Source organism: Macrosteles quadrilineatus, unplaced genomic scaffold (assembly GCF_028750875.1).
Source record: "Macrosteles quadrilineatus isolate MER2022 unplaced genomic scaffold, UCM_ALF_1.0 Scaffold_2__2_contigs__length_208266976, whole genome shotgun sequence".
Classification (NCBI taxonomy): domain Eukaryota; kingdom Metazoa; phylum Arthropoda; class Insecta; order Hemiptera; family Cicadellidae; genus Macrosteles; species Macrosteles quadrilineatus.
In genome coordinates, this window is record NW_026542595.1 from 133,810,317 (window position 1) to 133,826,751 (window position 16,435).

At 35.5% G+C, this 16,435-nt stretch overlaps 1 protein-coding gene across 1 annotated transcript; it reads right to left on the reverse strand.

Moving 5' to 3' along the window:
• Positions 1-2,097: 2,097 nt before the first annotated feature.
• LOC128986290 (peroxiredoxin-6-like) lies at positions 2,098-14,490 on the reverse strand. Its single transcript, XM_054406580.1, has 5 exons — positions 14,335-14,490; positions 6,351-6,507; positions 4,700-4,917; positions 4,120-4,195; positions 2,098-2,313 (listed from the first exon to the last, which is right to left on the reverse strand). Exons 1-5 carry the CDS (start codon positions 14,415-14,417, stop codon positions 2,185-2,187), a joined length of 663 nt encoding a protein of 220 aa, XP_054262555.1. The 5' UTR covers positions 14,418-14,490; the 3' UTR covers positions 2,098-2,184.
• Between the last annotated feature and the right edge of the window lie 1,945 nt (positions 14,491-16,435).

The window sequence follows — 16,435 nt, forward strand, 5'->3', positions numbered from 1 at the left end:
CAAAATCAGACCATGATTTTGAACCAGAGGACTTATTTCATCTAAGAAGTGTTTAAGAACTAGCACCCAACACGACTGCATTATACCTGCCCAGCAAGCAACAGTTAACCTACACAAAGTACACTACCCAACTAACGATGCCGTCGGCGTCCCGTCACTGCTACTGCCTGAAGAGTTGGTTCTCAGTGTTCTAATTTTTTTCTACGCCAGTGGCATTTTACAAGGGGTCAATGTGAGAATAAATTTTTGTGCAACTTTTTTGTGGTTGTGAGTGGTTGTGCCGGGAATTAAATCCGTCCCTTCCGCACCTAAGTCTGAGACACTACCATTTTGTTGTTGTTTTGTGGCTAGCAACATACCAATTGGGTAGTGTTATTCTTAAATATGATATCAGGTGCTCTAAATATGAATGATTTAATATTGAAATTTTAAAAATTTTCAATGGTAATCATTGAGTTACATTACTGTAATAACAAATTCCTATCGCTGAACTCAGATAAATTAATATTCAACTACCCAATTCAAGTTTTAAACCATCTAGGTTAAAATTAATGGTAACATTAAATGCCGAAAAATTAAATAAGAAGAATGCGGCCGAACGTCGAACGCCAGCATCGGACACTGCGTCCGTCGTCTGCCGATCTTCCAGTCTTTTCATAACGTACAAAAAATAGTCAAGACTCAAACGATCCCGAGGTTTGGGTTAGAGTTTGTAATTAGTCCATTCGTTCGCCACAAGTGTAAAGACTACAATGAATTCAATTTGGTAGAACGATTTGCAATAAAAATTATTAAAGTTCCCCTGGTATAATAGTTTAGTAAGACATTATTAAAGTGTAGTATTTTAACTTAGTTTAATGCTATGATGACGATTAATTATAAAAGCTGATTGCTAATATTAATACTTGCAGAAATATTTTTTTATTCTCTCACAAAGTCAAAATCCCGGACATTTGAAAGTATTGCCAAAAATCCCCCCGGACGTTTTTTTTTGTACCCAAAAAGAGGACGTGTCTGGGAAAAAGAGGACGTCTGGGATCCCTAAGTGAGCGTAGCGAACAAACTTCAACCAGGACGTGATTGAGCCATGCGAACGAGATAATCTTGAAAATTAAGAAGTTAAACGGGGCAAAGCCCGCGGGTTACAGCTAGTGATTTAATAAAATACAACATTGATAAGGTAAAATTAACTGGTACTGCCATGTTATTCCTTTGCTCCTGAACTTTCTATACAAATATTTGAGAGTCTGTGTTTGAGAGATTTCAAAATAATTTCTCCAATTTCAAGTTCTACAGGGTTTAAATAGGGGGGGGGGGGTTAAGTTGTTACTAAATACTAAATGTGTACCTAGTTTAGTTGGGATAGAGATTAGTTGAATTCCAATGCCAAGTACTTTTCCTGAAGTCAATTATAGTTAAATATACCAAAGAAAAATGACTCAGTGGAAATTTACTTCTAGTTTAGAAGTAAATGAATGTACAAGTTAGTAATGGTTGTAGCAAGGGAACTCATTACCTCAATTGAGTTCATTGACCCAATGTATCCCAATTGACTTAAATCTCTCGGACCCTCCTGTTGTGAAAAACACTAACAGAACTTGACATTGATCTTGACTGTACATTTGAGACATTAGAAACAGGGCGAAATGTACAATAGGATAAGAATTTAACTTACAGTACCTTAATAAATTTATAAAACCAGTTTTCAGCAAATTTCTAATAAAGGGAATAAACTATTGCTTTGGGTCTCTTAAGACCTAGCCACAGGATCGGTTTACTATTTTTGTTTTGAGGTCTCCAGACGCCAAACATAGGCCTACCATTAGTTCAAATTCATAATGTATTTATGTGTTTTTTGAATCTAGTGAAAATTATCTGATTAGCAGCAAACCTAAGTACTCATTAAAACATAGTTTTATTTAAAAAGAAAATAACTTAAATCTGACATTAAAAAAAATAGTGATAATCAAATCAGGTTAATGTAGTGTTGCTTAGACTGCAGGTTTGCTACGTGGATGTATTTCATTCTAATCGACGATCCATTTTTTATCAGATAAGAAAAAGGTTAGAAAACTACGAGAAATAACGGACTACCTCTTAATGAGTACTGCCTTTTAATGTGTAACAATTATCTCACAGTATGATAAATATATGTGTTTATGGTCATAAATGATTCCGGTGACATCAGTAGTTGGTGGTTGTGCGAACGTAGACTTTGCCTGATGGCATGTTCACTCTGTCCACTCCCTTGGGAAACAGCTTGGGAATGTCTTCATCCTTGACATCCGGTAGGATCATCACCTTCTCTCCCGGCTACAGCATGAACATGATTAAAAATAAATCTTGACAACTGACATAATCATTTCACTGACAGTGTTGTAATTAGGTGTTGACAGTGTGTCACACCAAGCTGAATATGATTTAAAGGTGAAGGTAGAATTAGAATGGAGTATGGAGTGGATGAATTGTGTAGTTTTGTTTATTTGTACTATACTCAGTTCACAAAATTAAGGCGGTTTTAAGAAAAGAAATCTACTCCCTCCACTTGATCCTACCTTTAAAACAATAACTCAACAGCTGAGGTTTTCCAAAATATGTCAATCAGCTGCAAGATGTATTACGTAAAAAAAAGTGGTGGAGGAACTTCTTCTCTTATCGCCTAGATTTTAAACAGACTATAGCTTTGTTGGTGACTTAGGTCAGCTGTTTATCCAAGATCTTTTATGAAAAGCCCAATGTATGTAACAGTTTGGTTTTTTTTTGAACGATCAAACAGCTAAATACTTTTCTCGGTTATTTGAAAAGAAAATTTTCTGTCCAAAAAAAGGGTAACTGCATAAGTAAGTGTGAGATTGTGTTTTAAGAGTTAGGAATGTTGGAAGTTTCAATATAAATTTATTATGAATTGGTTCACGTACCGTATGTATTAAAATAGGAAAACAAACTTGTTACGATAAAACTATACTCCTTCTAAAACTTATCCTGGAATTTATTTGCATGTTTCTCAAAAAGGTGAAGTATGACCGAGTTGTTCTAATATTACTTTGTTTCCAAATATAATTTAAACTGAACACCTTTAAACAATAAAAGACAAAAATTGGGCACCTGAAACAGGTTCTATAGGAACCTTCCTTTCCATATTATTAATAAGGTTCAAAGTTCAACTATGGATTATGTAATATCGATTACCTAAAGTGTTCTTACATAATTAAAAACTTGTACCAACTCCAATGACTCATTGTTGAGTAAACAAGAATCTATAATTAACTTGTTTAAAGCCTTGAGAAAGCCAGGATTAGAATTAGCTAATGTAGGAAGCATGATTTGCATATCTGTGGGTAAAAACTTTTAGTTATTGCTCTCCACATAGTGGCTAGAAAAATTTTAATTGTTGAAAGACTGAATAAATTACCAACCAGACTATATCTTTGTGATGCCACCAAAGCTGGAAAAAACTTGATTTGTCTCTGTTTTGTATATATCCGTATGCAGATTAGAATTAGAATTGCATTTACATGCAAACTGTGTTGGAATATTTAGATTTTCAGCCTTCAACAGGTGTAAGTAATAAATACCATAAGAAAGCCTGATGAAGTCCACAATATTTAAATGACAGTGATGCCATCTAAGACAACAGTTTCTTTAACTCCGCAGCCTACTTGCGTAACGATTTTTTACTTGACACTCCAGTAAAAATATCTGCAGGATTTATTTGAATAAAACCCGGTGAAGGATCACTTGAAATAAACAAATTAAACTCAATCTTATGGAACAGAGCACTTTTGGAAGTAAATTATAATTTCATCCGTTTCAGATTTTTTTAAATATTCAACTAGTCTTGTTGGCGAATACTATGAGGAGTGTGTTCACAGGCATATAAACATTGAGGGGTCAGGGTTCTGACCTGTTACTTTACAAAAATTCCTAACTTACTCCTCCCCCCTCACGTTTGCCCCCCACTCAGCACCATTTGGTGGTCACGTTAATACTAATAATGTTGAAGTTAAGTTCCTCCACTTATCATGTATATGTGGTATTATGTATGGGGATATTTATAGTAAAAAATTAAAAAAAATATCCGCCTAACACTTTCTAGTCAAAGTATCTACTCTATCTTACCGTCCAATTGGCCGGAGTAGCAATGACTTTGAGTTTGTCGCAGAGCTGGAGGGAATCGATAACTCTTAGGATCTCACTGAAACAAAAACAATAATATTTAGGCCTAACTTACACCAGCTTACACCAGAAAAACTGAATGTGAGATCCTTTGTTTCTTTCTCACCACCTCCTTTGATGGTAAAAAACCAATCCTTTCTTGAGTATTGGAAAGTCAAATCTACAAAATTTGTAAATTTCATGAGGCTTCTGAAAATTTCTATTGGCTTCTGAGTCATCAGAATAAATAAACAATTGATGTTACTTGTTAGTTGTTACCAACGGATTGGTCAGTTGCAGTTAACTATTTCAGTTTAAGATTGTTCATTCTTTATTGGGAACATCATCGGTTAATGGCTCGCTTTTATTAGGAACACAATGGACAAGTATATAAACATTTCACTATTTAAAAGAATTACTCTGAACATATTTCTCAATCAAAAAACTGTTTTAAAATTGTTCTCAGGCACATGACCAACAAGAGGTTAGATAGAAATACACATGTTTTCAGTGCTGTTTCTCATACTGATGCTCAAATACATACTCAACATTTCTGCCTGTGGAGGTTGGGTAGGTCATAGCCAGTCGCAGCTTGTGATCAGGACTGATGATGTACAAAGCTCGGACAGTCATAGCCGTGTCAGGGTTGTCCTTGTCTTCTTCGTCCAGCATATCCAACTGGACGGCCAGCTCTCTCTTCTCATCACTGACGATGGCATAGGGAAACTCCCCGGGAATGTCCAGGCAGTATGACTTGATGTCCTGGAAATTGTTTTAGGTTAGATATTAGGGAACTTGAATTAATAGGCTCCTTGTTGATATATTATAGGTTATGGGTTCAATGGCATATTTTATACCAAAGGTACAGTATCAAGTGAGAAACTAAATAAATATAATATATTTAAAAAGAGATCCCCGTTCACCAATCTATATTCAAGCTCTGCTTCACTTGTTTTACGTAGACCATCCAATTCTCCAGGAAAAGCACTACTACTGCACTGATTGACCATATGCTCCACTTTATAATTTAAGACTGTAAAGTTGATGATTGTGTAGTTGACGATGAGTTGTAGTTGATGATGAGTGTAAAGTTGACATGTGAAGTTGATGAAAAGTTGATGATCCTCTAAGTTACTGTCAAAAAACACCAAAGTTAGAATTTATAAGACAGTAATTGGCCCAGTATTATATTATACGGAGCTGAAACATGGAAACCAAATAAAAAAGAAGACAAGAAGTTAATCACATTCGAAAATAAGATTTTAAGAAAAATCTATGGACCAATTTATGAAGGTGGTGAATGGAGGAAGAGACACAACCGAGAACTGAGAGAACTCTACAGAGATCCAGATGTGGTGTGTGAATTTAAGTGTAGAAGAGTTAGATGGGCTGGACATGTTTTACGAAGAGAGGAGCAAAATAAGTTAAAATTAGTTTTACTAAGAAATCCCGAAGGAAGACGACCGAGAGGAAGGCCAAAACAAAAATGGTGGAGCCAAGTAAAGAAAGACATGGAGCATCTAGGAGCAACTGAGGAGGATGCAGAGGATAGAGCAAGATGGAGAGGCTTTGTTGGTGCGGCCAAATATCTTCTTAGATGTGCATGGCCCTGAGAAATGGAAAAAAAAGTTGATGATTGCGCCCCTCTCCACCTACATTGTGGGAGAATTTTCTCTTCCTTGCGAACCCCCAACAAACCTAAAACCTCTTGCGGACCTACCCCACAGCATTGACAATCTGATTTAAAAACTTCAATCTGAAGTATAATGCTTCGTAATACAACTCAGTTAGTTAGTTTATCATGAAAACCATTGAAAAAGAGACTCATACACGGTTCGGGTTCACTGCCTGTCTTTAGAAGAAGAGTTTGACTCTCCAGAAGAATTCTCTGATCCCTTCCTGGACACAGTTGCATGACTTTGTCTGCCAAAGTTTTAATGTTTTTGTAAATAGGCTATAGTCGCTGTGTGAGTGGATGAAATGTTTGTAGGGAATATGGCAATCATGAAAACCACTGAAAAAGAGAAACAAACTGTTCACTGCCTGGCTTTAGAAGAAGAAAATTTTAATTTGTTTGTAAATATTGTTTGCAAGTGGATGAAAAGTTTGTATTGACAAAACTTATCCAGATAAATTTGGTAAAGTATCACTGTTTGATTTAAGGCAATAAAAAAAAATTGTTCTCTAGTACGTACATTGACCCAATCCTTGTGGTCCTGTAGTTTGTCACAAGATAGAGCTAGCAGTTTGGTGTTTCGCTTGACGAAGTGTGGATGATGCACAGCTATGCGGCCAAGTTCCGTGGTACACACGGGTGTGAAGTCTGCAGGGTGGGAAAACAACACCACCCATCTGCAACAAGCAAATTACATTAGTCATTTAGAATTTCTAATACAACATTTTTGATGCTGAAATTGTATTTAAATGTGACAGTTGAAGATCATTAAAAAAATACTAATGCTTTTACTATCGACTCTTGAATACTGAAGCAAAGATCCCAATGGACTATTTGTAGCCATTCAGATTAATCATAGTTGAATAAGATTCTAAAAAAATACTGCTGATATTTTCTCCTTTCTTTGATACTGTGATAGATAATGTGACTCGATGATGTAGAGTACTTGGAGGTATTGGTGTTATATACTGTATCCTGTAATCCTCTTGTATACTCCTCTCTTGTGTACTGTTAATCCTCTGTATACTGTATCCTGTCAATTTTGCGTTGTTAAAAATTTGGTGTATTCAACATAATTCATTCTACAGACTTCAGTGCACTCTGTCGGACGGGCATTAATTGTGCTAACTTACCTGAGCAGGTAGGTTAGGTTAGGTTAAATTAGGTTAGGATTGGTTAGATTAGGATGACATGTAAACAAGGACATTCCTTCTGCCAGCAACTCACCCCTACCTGGCTTGGCCTTGGCGCAACTAAGGAACATTTTTTGGGGCCTTTTGAGGGCTTGGCACAATTAATTCACGACCATAATCTGTCAATCCCTTATTTCAAGATGTCCGTTTATTTCTACAACTAGCTACAGCTTTAACATGGCATGGGATGTCTGGTTCTATAAATATATAGTCAAGGACTTTATAAAGATAAAAATTAAATCACTACCGGTATCTGCAGTATTTTCGAAACCATCAAAGTTATTATTAGAAATTGTCAAAATTGAAAACAAACAAAAAACTATTAAATTAAGTGGGGTTAACTAATCTTTTTCGAACTTGACCTTGCTATCACAAACAAGGATATGTTAAAACAACTTCCATCTGTTAGTTGTTATGTTGCTTTCTCGGAAGAAGTCTTATCTGTTGAGGTTTAATACCCTAGTCTTAAATAAGACATAAATAGTACAGTATAAAATATGTTTTTTTAGGATTTTTGATTAACTCCCTTTGTAATATAAGCAATATTTTCATCACTCCGCATCGAAATGAGCTATTTTCGATAATAGCTGATATCAAAGAAAGTAGATGTTTCCCAAGATCTAATCTAGAGGGAGGGAAAAGCGATCAGCTGATTTTGCACCCTTTAAATTTACTTTCCCTCACTCTTGATTAGTTCTCCATCTACCCACTACGCACGCTGTTAAGGTTTATGTTAATAATTTAAATCAGCTGTTTTCATTGTTGCACAATTTAAATGTGTATAAAGAAACAGGCATTATTTTGTTTTGCTGTGTTTTTACCATAGTCCATGGTTGAGATCGCTCATGTCTAACATTCCTGATGATTTGATGGAAACAACTTCAGAGATAACTTAAAACATTCCACCAAAGGCCTGTAATGGATTAATAGTCTTTTAATCTGTGGTAGTACCCCGAAAGTGGCATTTTCACTGAAGTGTTTGTGTGTGTGACGAAGCCGGATGACGGGAGTAATTGGAGCTAGTGCCGAAAATTACCAGCTATGACTCTTCATCACGCAATAAAGAATAATAGAAACAGATCACAATAAAATTAAAACCATTACTGTGTATTTCGTCAAAATTATTTTTATAACAAAAAAAATTTATAACAAAAAGGTTATAGCAAATCTATACACTGTATAAGTGAAAACAATAGACTCAGCAACAGCAATTAACTGAGTTTGAGATGTTTGTCAGTACTCAATGTCAGTGTTAGTGTGTGTTTTTATTTGTTTAAAAATAGTGATAACAACCAAGCACATTTTGAAGGATTATAAATATGAGGAGTATACATGTTATCTTGGCATTCTTGACATGAAGATGTACTTTTGATCATGACTAAGCAATTAAAAAAAACTTGATTTTAAGGACTTGGACTTAGTTAGGGTAATTAATAAATAACCGTTCTTTCAATAAATAGCTTGTATTGATACCAAACCTTATTATTTTACTTTAAGGCTGTACTCGACAATAATTAATCTAATGGAATTTAACTTTAAATAGGATTTAACTACACACTCTGAAGCCACTCGTTATGTGCAGAGTAAAACATTTTGAATAGGCAAGTCGGTCAACTAACACAATCAAAGATTAATTCAATTTCAATGTCAACTCTGTCCTTTTAAGATTACATAACCCGAAACATCTTAACATTCTACAGGTGAAAAGATGTGCTTTAGCGGCGTGGCGGTCCCTGATTTGGTCGGTATGTGCAGTACAAACTTCCGGTGCGTACATGCACTGCACAATAATGTGTTTCCAATTATTTACGCCATGACATCGGTTGCCGGCAGTCAAAAGAAAGACCACACAACACAATTTCATTAGAGTTACATCATGGTAGTGCACCATATTATAATACTGTGGAATTGGAATAGTCTAGCTTGCACTTGCTTGAAATGGCAGACTTGAATTGTCACATTAGATTCAAACTCGAATCAAGTGTGTAATATTACTCACAACTCCGTGTGACACACTTATTAATTACGCTTACGTTTAGCAATTTTGGCATACAATATTGTATGTACATTTTGAGCTGGTTTTTGTGTCTATAGTTCATGTCCGGTGACACTGATCGCTAATGTCGACGAAATTTTGTTTCTATTGTTTTAGGGTTGATTTTATGATGTGTGCTTTACTGTTATGTAACTAAGGAGCGAGTTATTGTTTACGATACCATCGTTTCATTTGGTTTAACAAGGTTTTAAATGTTGAAATAACAAGAAACAATTTCAATTTGTAAACAAAACATGCCCTAGTGCACCGGACAGAACTAAAATAAATCTTCGGCTGATCCATAAGGATGAGAAATCTATGATACTACATGTAGTTGACACAAACCACAATGCCGCAATAGCAATAGATACGCCAGCAAGTGATTATTCATGTTTGTTTCGCAATCAACGCGTTAGTGATGATAATACAATAAACTTTCAGTAATAAAGCCTCAGACAAGGGAATAAATACTCGTGAGTCACGATCACTCTACGATGAATCTATTATGAATATGATAAACAATTACTGATAAAATACTTGAAACACGCGGGGATTATTCCCGCTCGCTTCGCAACTTACTCTCTGCCGAATCAACAAATTGCACCATTAGATAGGTATATTTGATCGAAAATAGGTCCAAATCAATCAAGAGCCCGTCTCAAACCATAGAAGTATAATTACTTGATTTCATTGTGGTATTGTAATGGTACCATTATAATTTCAATAGTCCAAAGAAGTTCACGTATCTGTTGGGAAAACTCCTAAAGGTCAGTAGTGAAAACACGTCTTCAACTATCACCTGAGCCCTAGAGCCCAGAGGCCATGCACGTACGCTGGCAATAGATACGTTTGACCACATGCTATAATATTTCACATTCCAAAGTATTGACTCTGTGCAATTTCGCAACTTGTTTACTACGTAACTGTTAGAAGCCTTCCTGGTCTAAAATGATAAAAATAGGTTTGTTTCATGTTCGGTTGTTTGGTTTGGACGTTTTTCGACGGTTACATATTAATATTCAGAGACAGGTGTTTACTTTGGGGCCAGTGACGTCATTTGTCTATGTTTAAAATCCATGTCGTTTCTTTTCTCTTTATTTTCAGGTTATAGTACGTCACAAAGTAGTTAATGCGTGGAGGACAAGCACGACTAGCCGTCATACACTATTCCAACTACAAGTAGTATTGGTTGTAATAGTTGTAAAGTTAAAATACATACAGAAATAAATTTAAAAAATACATCGACGCGCCCAAACCTTGTCGGACATAAAATATACATAAAAGTTGTCTTCAGTTGATAATAGATAATTCTACATAGTACAAGGGAGTATGTCGAATAAAAACGTTTTCAAAATGCCAGCCTCTTTACTTAAACTAATTAATTAAAGGCTTAAGTCGCGTGATAATCAATTGATTTTGTGTCTCTTAATTACCATACTACATTGACGTATTCTAAATTTTGCAAATGAAGTAGAATTAAATTTTTTATTTGTTCAAGCTGTGGATGAAAATAAGGTGCTCCAATGCCTAAACCCCATATTCATTTCGTTACAATATTAGTAAGTAAAGTGACTGTAAATAAAATTAGTTGAACCTAAGTTGATTTAATATTGTTAACAATAAATGCATACCAAACAAATGGCACACTTTGTGAAGTTCTATTTATATTTTTTAAGTTCGAATAAATCTAGAACTCTACATTACAGTACCTTTTATTTGTGAAATCGTTATCATCAAAATTGGTACTATACGGTCTAAGAAGAAAGTTCAAGGTTTAGTGCTAATACTTGAAGAAAGTATAAAACCATACGAACTACCTTGCTTTAAATTTATTGGAAACAGTAACTCTGTTATATAGATTGAAATGATGCCATGTTTTGGACTTGAGTGACCGTTTTATGGATTTCATGGACTTACTTCGTAACAAATATGCAAAGTTTGTTTGTTGGGTTTTTTTTTTGTGGTTGTAGACAAACTACTGTATTTTAACTGTGTCGTATTTCCTTATTGTTCTATTTCGTTGAACCAATTTAAATTATAAATAAGATGTTACAAATGGTACTTTGTAAGAAAAGAACATTGCCTCGTTTACAACTATGATAAAAGTGAAGTTGTTTTTGTTTACAGTCTCTTTGATTGCCTTAACACAAGAATCTGGTCGACCCTTTGAAACTATTTACAAAGCACCATTGGCTTGGAATTCTTAGACTTCTCATACCAATGACAATAGGGAGCTTATTTATTTACTTGTTGATGGGCGTTTCGTAACAGAGAGGAAGTCATTGGGTTTCATTTTACAATCTTTAATTTGTTCAATTATACAAAAACGTTAAACAAACCATACAAAACATTATCAATTATTTGTAATATTTAAAACATTCGTGCACAGGAATATAGCATAACAACAACTGTTAGTTAACTACTTTAATAACTGTGATTATCAAAATAACATGAGAAAAGTTTTCAAGCATAAACTCATTCTAAAGAAAATGAAAAACAGGTAAAAATGCTTAAGACATTTCAAATGTTTCACACTGCATTTTTGTGATCAAACCAATACTTAAAAGTTAAATCTCCGAAAAGTCTTATACAAATTCTAAAATGTCATAAAATAATTGTGATATTGTGTATTTTAATAATAAATCCTAAACAATTTTAATACCAACAAACAATGTGCTGTAATGTAACTCGAGCACTAGGAATCGTGAATTTATACTAGTATTAAGTTGAATATTATTGCATTAATTTTGATGCAGTGCGAAAATGCCCCCGCCGCAGCAAACCTGCAGCGAATTTCCATTTTCCTGGCTAGACTTCTACAAAAATATTCCCTTAAAATTAATTGTCAGATGTATTTCCTATTTAAATAACATTAATTTTAATGAGTACTTAGGTTTGCTGTTACAGGGAAGGTATTGAGGTGTTTTTTTTATTGAAATGTAAATTAGTATGAAATAAACAAAATTGCCAAATTTGATTAAATATATTTATAAACAAGCAAACTACAACATCCTTATATATAATACCGTACGTGAAGGCGATTTCTACGAAACACTACTCCTCCGTTAATAATGGACGGATGTTTACAAACGATGTGTCAACATGAAATATTGTTTGTGTAGACAACCCCTTTCACCAATTCCTGTAATAAAAGTCCTCAGGCTTTGCCCCACAGGCCATCAAAATCCCAATTTATTTCTTATGAAGAAAAGATTTTGTTTACTTAAACGCACTAATATTTTTTATTAATTACAGCTGTTCAGAGTAAACACATGTTACACACAAGAGCGTTCGTTTTCAGTTTCGATAACTGGAGTGGAGTGATTGATTACATTATCTTTGAGTTGACTCTTTCAAGTCATCGGAAATAATGACTGTTATTTGTTTTGAAATAACGCTGGTAATACTTTGCAATTGCTCGAATTCGAGCAACAGGTGCACTAGTATTATTTATTCTCCATAAGAATAACATGGAAGTTTTAAATTTACAATTATTTGAATTATCTCCGTAACCGTTAAGAATACAACGATTCAATATTCAAAATTACTTTTTTTTTTAATATCTACAAAATGGTTGGAAAGATGTTGTGAAATTTTACGTTTTTAGGGTCAAATAAGGGAAACCCCAATTTTTACCCCATAAAACACGTTCCCATGACCGATCATGCTGGTTCGCGAAATCGAATAAATGCAGGTTTATAAGTTTGTACCGAATTTAATCAAAATCGGATAATTTTTGCTCGAGTTAACGCGCTAACGGACACATACATAGGTCTTACCATGATACCTACAGTTAAAGCTTATTCCCTATAGTATGGGAAATTCGCTAAAGAAAGGACACGCCCCAGACAGCACACTTTCTCCTCAGGACATCCCACGGATATTGCGACAGGATATGCAAGATATCCCATAGTGGTCCTATGGTCAACTTCCTAATGTCCCCGCCCGGGGATGTCCTACGGATAAGCTCACACGCATATCCGTGGGACATCCGAGGTCATCCCAGGGTAGTCCTCAGGACATTCTCAGGACATATGGGACTACTATGGGATGTCCCTGGGATAAAGTGTGGTCTGGGCCTGAACATAAAAAACACAAAATAATATAGATTTAGTATGAAAAGCTTAATTACAAGTTTAGTAAATTGATTAAATAGTTAATAAACACAAATTTTGAAGAAAAAAACGAGAAAAAAGTTTTTGGCCCAGACGGGTTTCGAACCTGGTACCTTCGTCTTGTGAGCCTCTTACCTTACCTCCTGAGCTATCTGCGCTTGTTGATTGTGGGTGTTTTCAAGTGGTTAAAGAGTAGCCGACAGTTGCAATGGTCACAATACTTAAAATATTTTTGACACTACAGTATAGGCTATATATGATTCTGTTAATCTGTTTATGCCTCAAGTAGTTGAATTGTTTTTCTGGTAGTTGGAGAGGATACTGGTATTTGAATATAGATTATTTAATCACCATTAGATTAGCACTGTAATAATTGATTGTTATATGATTAAAATTAGTTTTTTGTTGTTTTATTAATTTAAAGTTAGAATTAAATTCACATTCCACACAACTATGATAGAACTCTAGTTTTCCTGAACTCAGTGGTAATATGTCAGTAAAGTAAAGTCAACCCTTGCTAGCCATAGTATTAACAAGACATATTTTCAATCTGGGAAACCTTAAACTTTTAAAATAAATTATAAAACCTCAACATCTTAATGCGTGGGAATCTTATTTTTGAAAAAAAAACAGACCAAAATTATTTGTTAGCACTAGTGAAAAAAACAAATTATTATATATTGGCCTTGTTGAACATTTAAATTTAGATATACTGTACATTTCATCAGTGGTAGTATTTTTTTTTCTTCGGTTTGTTACCGGGACATTACAGGATATCCAGTGGATTTTGTACATGTCCTGGGATGTCATGGGACATTCTGGGATATCCTATGGCATTCGTACATATCCCGGGACTTTACAGGATATCCTGAGGTTAACTTACAAATCCCGGGACATTGCGGTATATTGTAGGATATCCTGTGGATTTCGTACTCGTCCCGGGATTTTGCGGGATATCCTGAGGATAGCGCACATATCCCGAGACATTCTCAGGACATATGGGACTACGATGGGATGTCCCTGGGATAATGTGTGCTGTCTGGGGCATTATATAATCGTGTGTTTGAATTATGTTCTCGCATCTAAAATTAAATTAAATCACAATAAAACTTAACAATAAAAACAAATCTAAAGTATATTCCTGACAAATGTACTACTTACGAATCGCCTTGCCAATCATAGAATTGGATAGGGCCGTGAGTGGAGTCTGCGCTGAAATCGGGAATGGTTGCTCCTAGACGCATCTTGCTTGACTGTGCTTGACTGACTGACTCACTGACTGACACTGACAACACGCCACCGCCACACTCACTCTCACTTCTTTTATACTCTCCGACCCGCCGCACGTCGCTGCGACCGACGGCGGACGCCGCAAGTGTGTGCGACGGCTGTAGTAGTGGTAAGGACGTTAGGGCTACCAACTTATGGATTTATATTCACTACCTAATTTGATTTGCAGTTATTTTATTGACGAATCGTGACAAAGAGCAGTTTTAAAACGTTTTTAGAACGTTTTAGATGAATCGGGAGTAAAAAACGATAACCTTGTGCTTTAAAACTTTATAAAAATAATGGTGAGGGTTTTATTTTATCATGTTGCCAGCACTTGACAGCACAGCTGTGGTGTATCGCGGGGTTAAAAAGTTCCCATATGCCTACGTTTCTGCGGCTCGAAGGTGCGCCACTGTGCACCTAGACCGACGCATCATCGCGGCTTTCGGCAGTTCCCGCATGATGCCGTAGGCGTAGGTCGCAGCGGCGTTATCACTGTTTGGCCCCCCCACCCAATACACCGTTCGGTACGTTTGGTCCCACATGTGGAACTGCCATTAAAAAAGTAGATGAACATTTTTGCTTAACCTAAACAATGTAGCTCAAACCGTTCGTTAGGAAGTTATGAATATTTTTGTAAACATACACATACATATACAAAAAGACGCCAATCAAAACGAGATAGGAAATATGTTTATACAGATTGTTTTTGCTTATTTTGAAACGAAAAATCACTACGAAAATTATGTGTACCCACCTCTTTTGAACAGTTGTATTTATACTCATACTAGCTGTACCCGCGGGCTTTGCCCCGTTTAACTTCTTAATTTTTAAGATGAGCTCGTTCGCATGGCTCAATTACGTCCTGGTTGAAGTTCGTTCACTACGCTCACTCACCTTTAGGTTGGAGCTAGTTCGCTGCGCTCACTTGCCTTCAGGTTAGCTAGTTCGCTACGCTAACTCGCCTCCAGGTTGAAGTTCGTTCGCTACGCTCACTCACCTTTTGGTTGCAAATTAGCTGTTGTCATAAATAAAAAAAAAATAATAGTGCTGCACCCTGTTGGTAATCCTTGTAACTTTAATGCTATTGAACATCATAGAACAGAACCAACTTGTTTAACTGAAACAGCTGATAAGATTCATTAATTCCTTTTAAATATGAAAACCCATAAGGTTAACATGGGAAACTCCAGAGCCACTGGGGCGGAGCCCGAGGGTCCGATCAGAATAAAAACAACTTAGTTTGCCTATTTAATACCTAAAGATTCGGTGTACCAAATTTCAGCCTCCTAGGTAAATGGGAAGTGGGAGAATTAGTGATGAGTGAGTGAGTGAGTGTGTCAGTGAGGACTTTGCCTTTTATAAGTATAGATTAAAATGTGAACGACTATGTAGCTTTTTTTTATGTGCTTTTTATGAAAAAGTTAATCGGTCCCGAGTTTAGGTATTACTGTGCTTCCTATGGCGATAGCTACTTCCCTATAGGGAAATTCACTAAAAACACTGTATTTTTTAACTAATGGCGGATGTTACAATGGATTATACAGTAGAACAGATTTAAAGAACAAATTGTTCTCCTCCGCGTCCTATCCCCGTTGCGAAGCATGGGTAGTCAACATCAGCTAGTAGAGAATCTGATCAGTTTAAGGCAATTTTTGAGTAAATTATAATAGGTATTAATATGTGTGTAACTATTTTATGCAACCGATGTAAATATTAAAATGTTTCTATTTTGTGTCCCATTCCCGTTGCAAAGCACGGGTACAACAGCTAGTTATATATAATGGACATACAATAGATTCACTATATTTATGTAAATACCGGTAATTATTTAGGATTGATATTAAATTAAGCTATAAGAGTGGCTTGGATAGCAACGAGAAACTTTTGAGACTGGACCTAGGGCGCACGAGTAAGTGACATTTATTTATTTTTCGACGTCCATATGTGAGGTAAAGTTGACAAGTTGATTAAAAAGATGGAAAAGTAT

What these genes read in the sequence shown, in the direction of transcription:
- LOC128986290 (XM_054406580.1), bottom strand. Translation starts at nt 14,417, where the DNA reads ATGCGTCTAGGAGCAACCATTCCCGATTTCAGCGCAGACTCCACTCAC. An exon ending in TATGATTGGCAAGGCGATTC is followed by an intron (nt 6,508 to 14,334) that starts GTAAGTAGTACA and finishes TGCTTGTTGCAG; the next exon opens with ATGGGTGGTGTTGTTTTCCC. An exon ending in TCCACAGGCAGAAATGTTGA is followed by an intron (nt 4,196 to 4,699) that starts GTATGTATTTGA and finishes TTTTTGTTTCAG; the next exon opens with TGAGATCCTAAGAGTTATCG.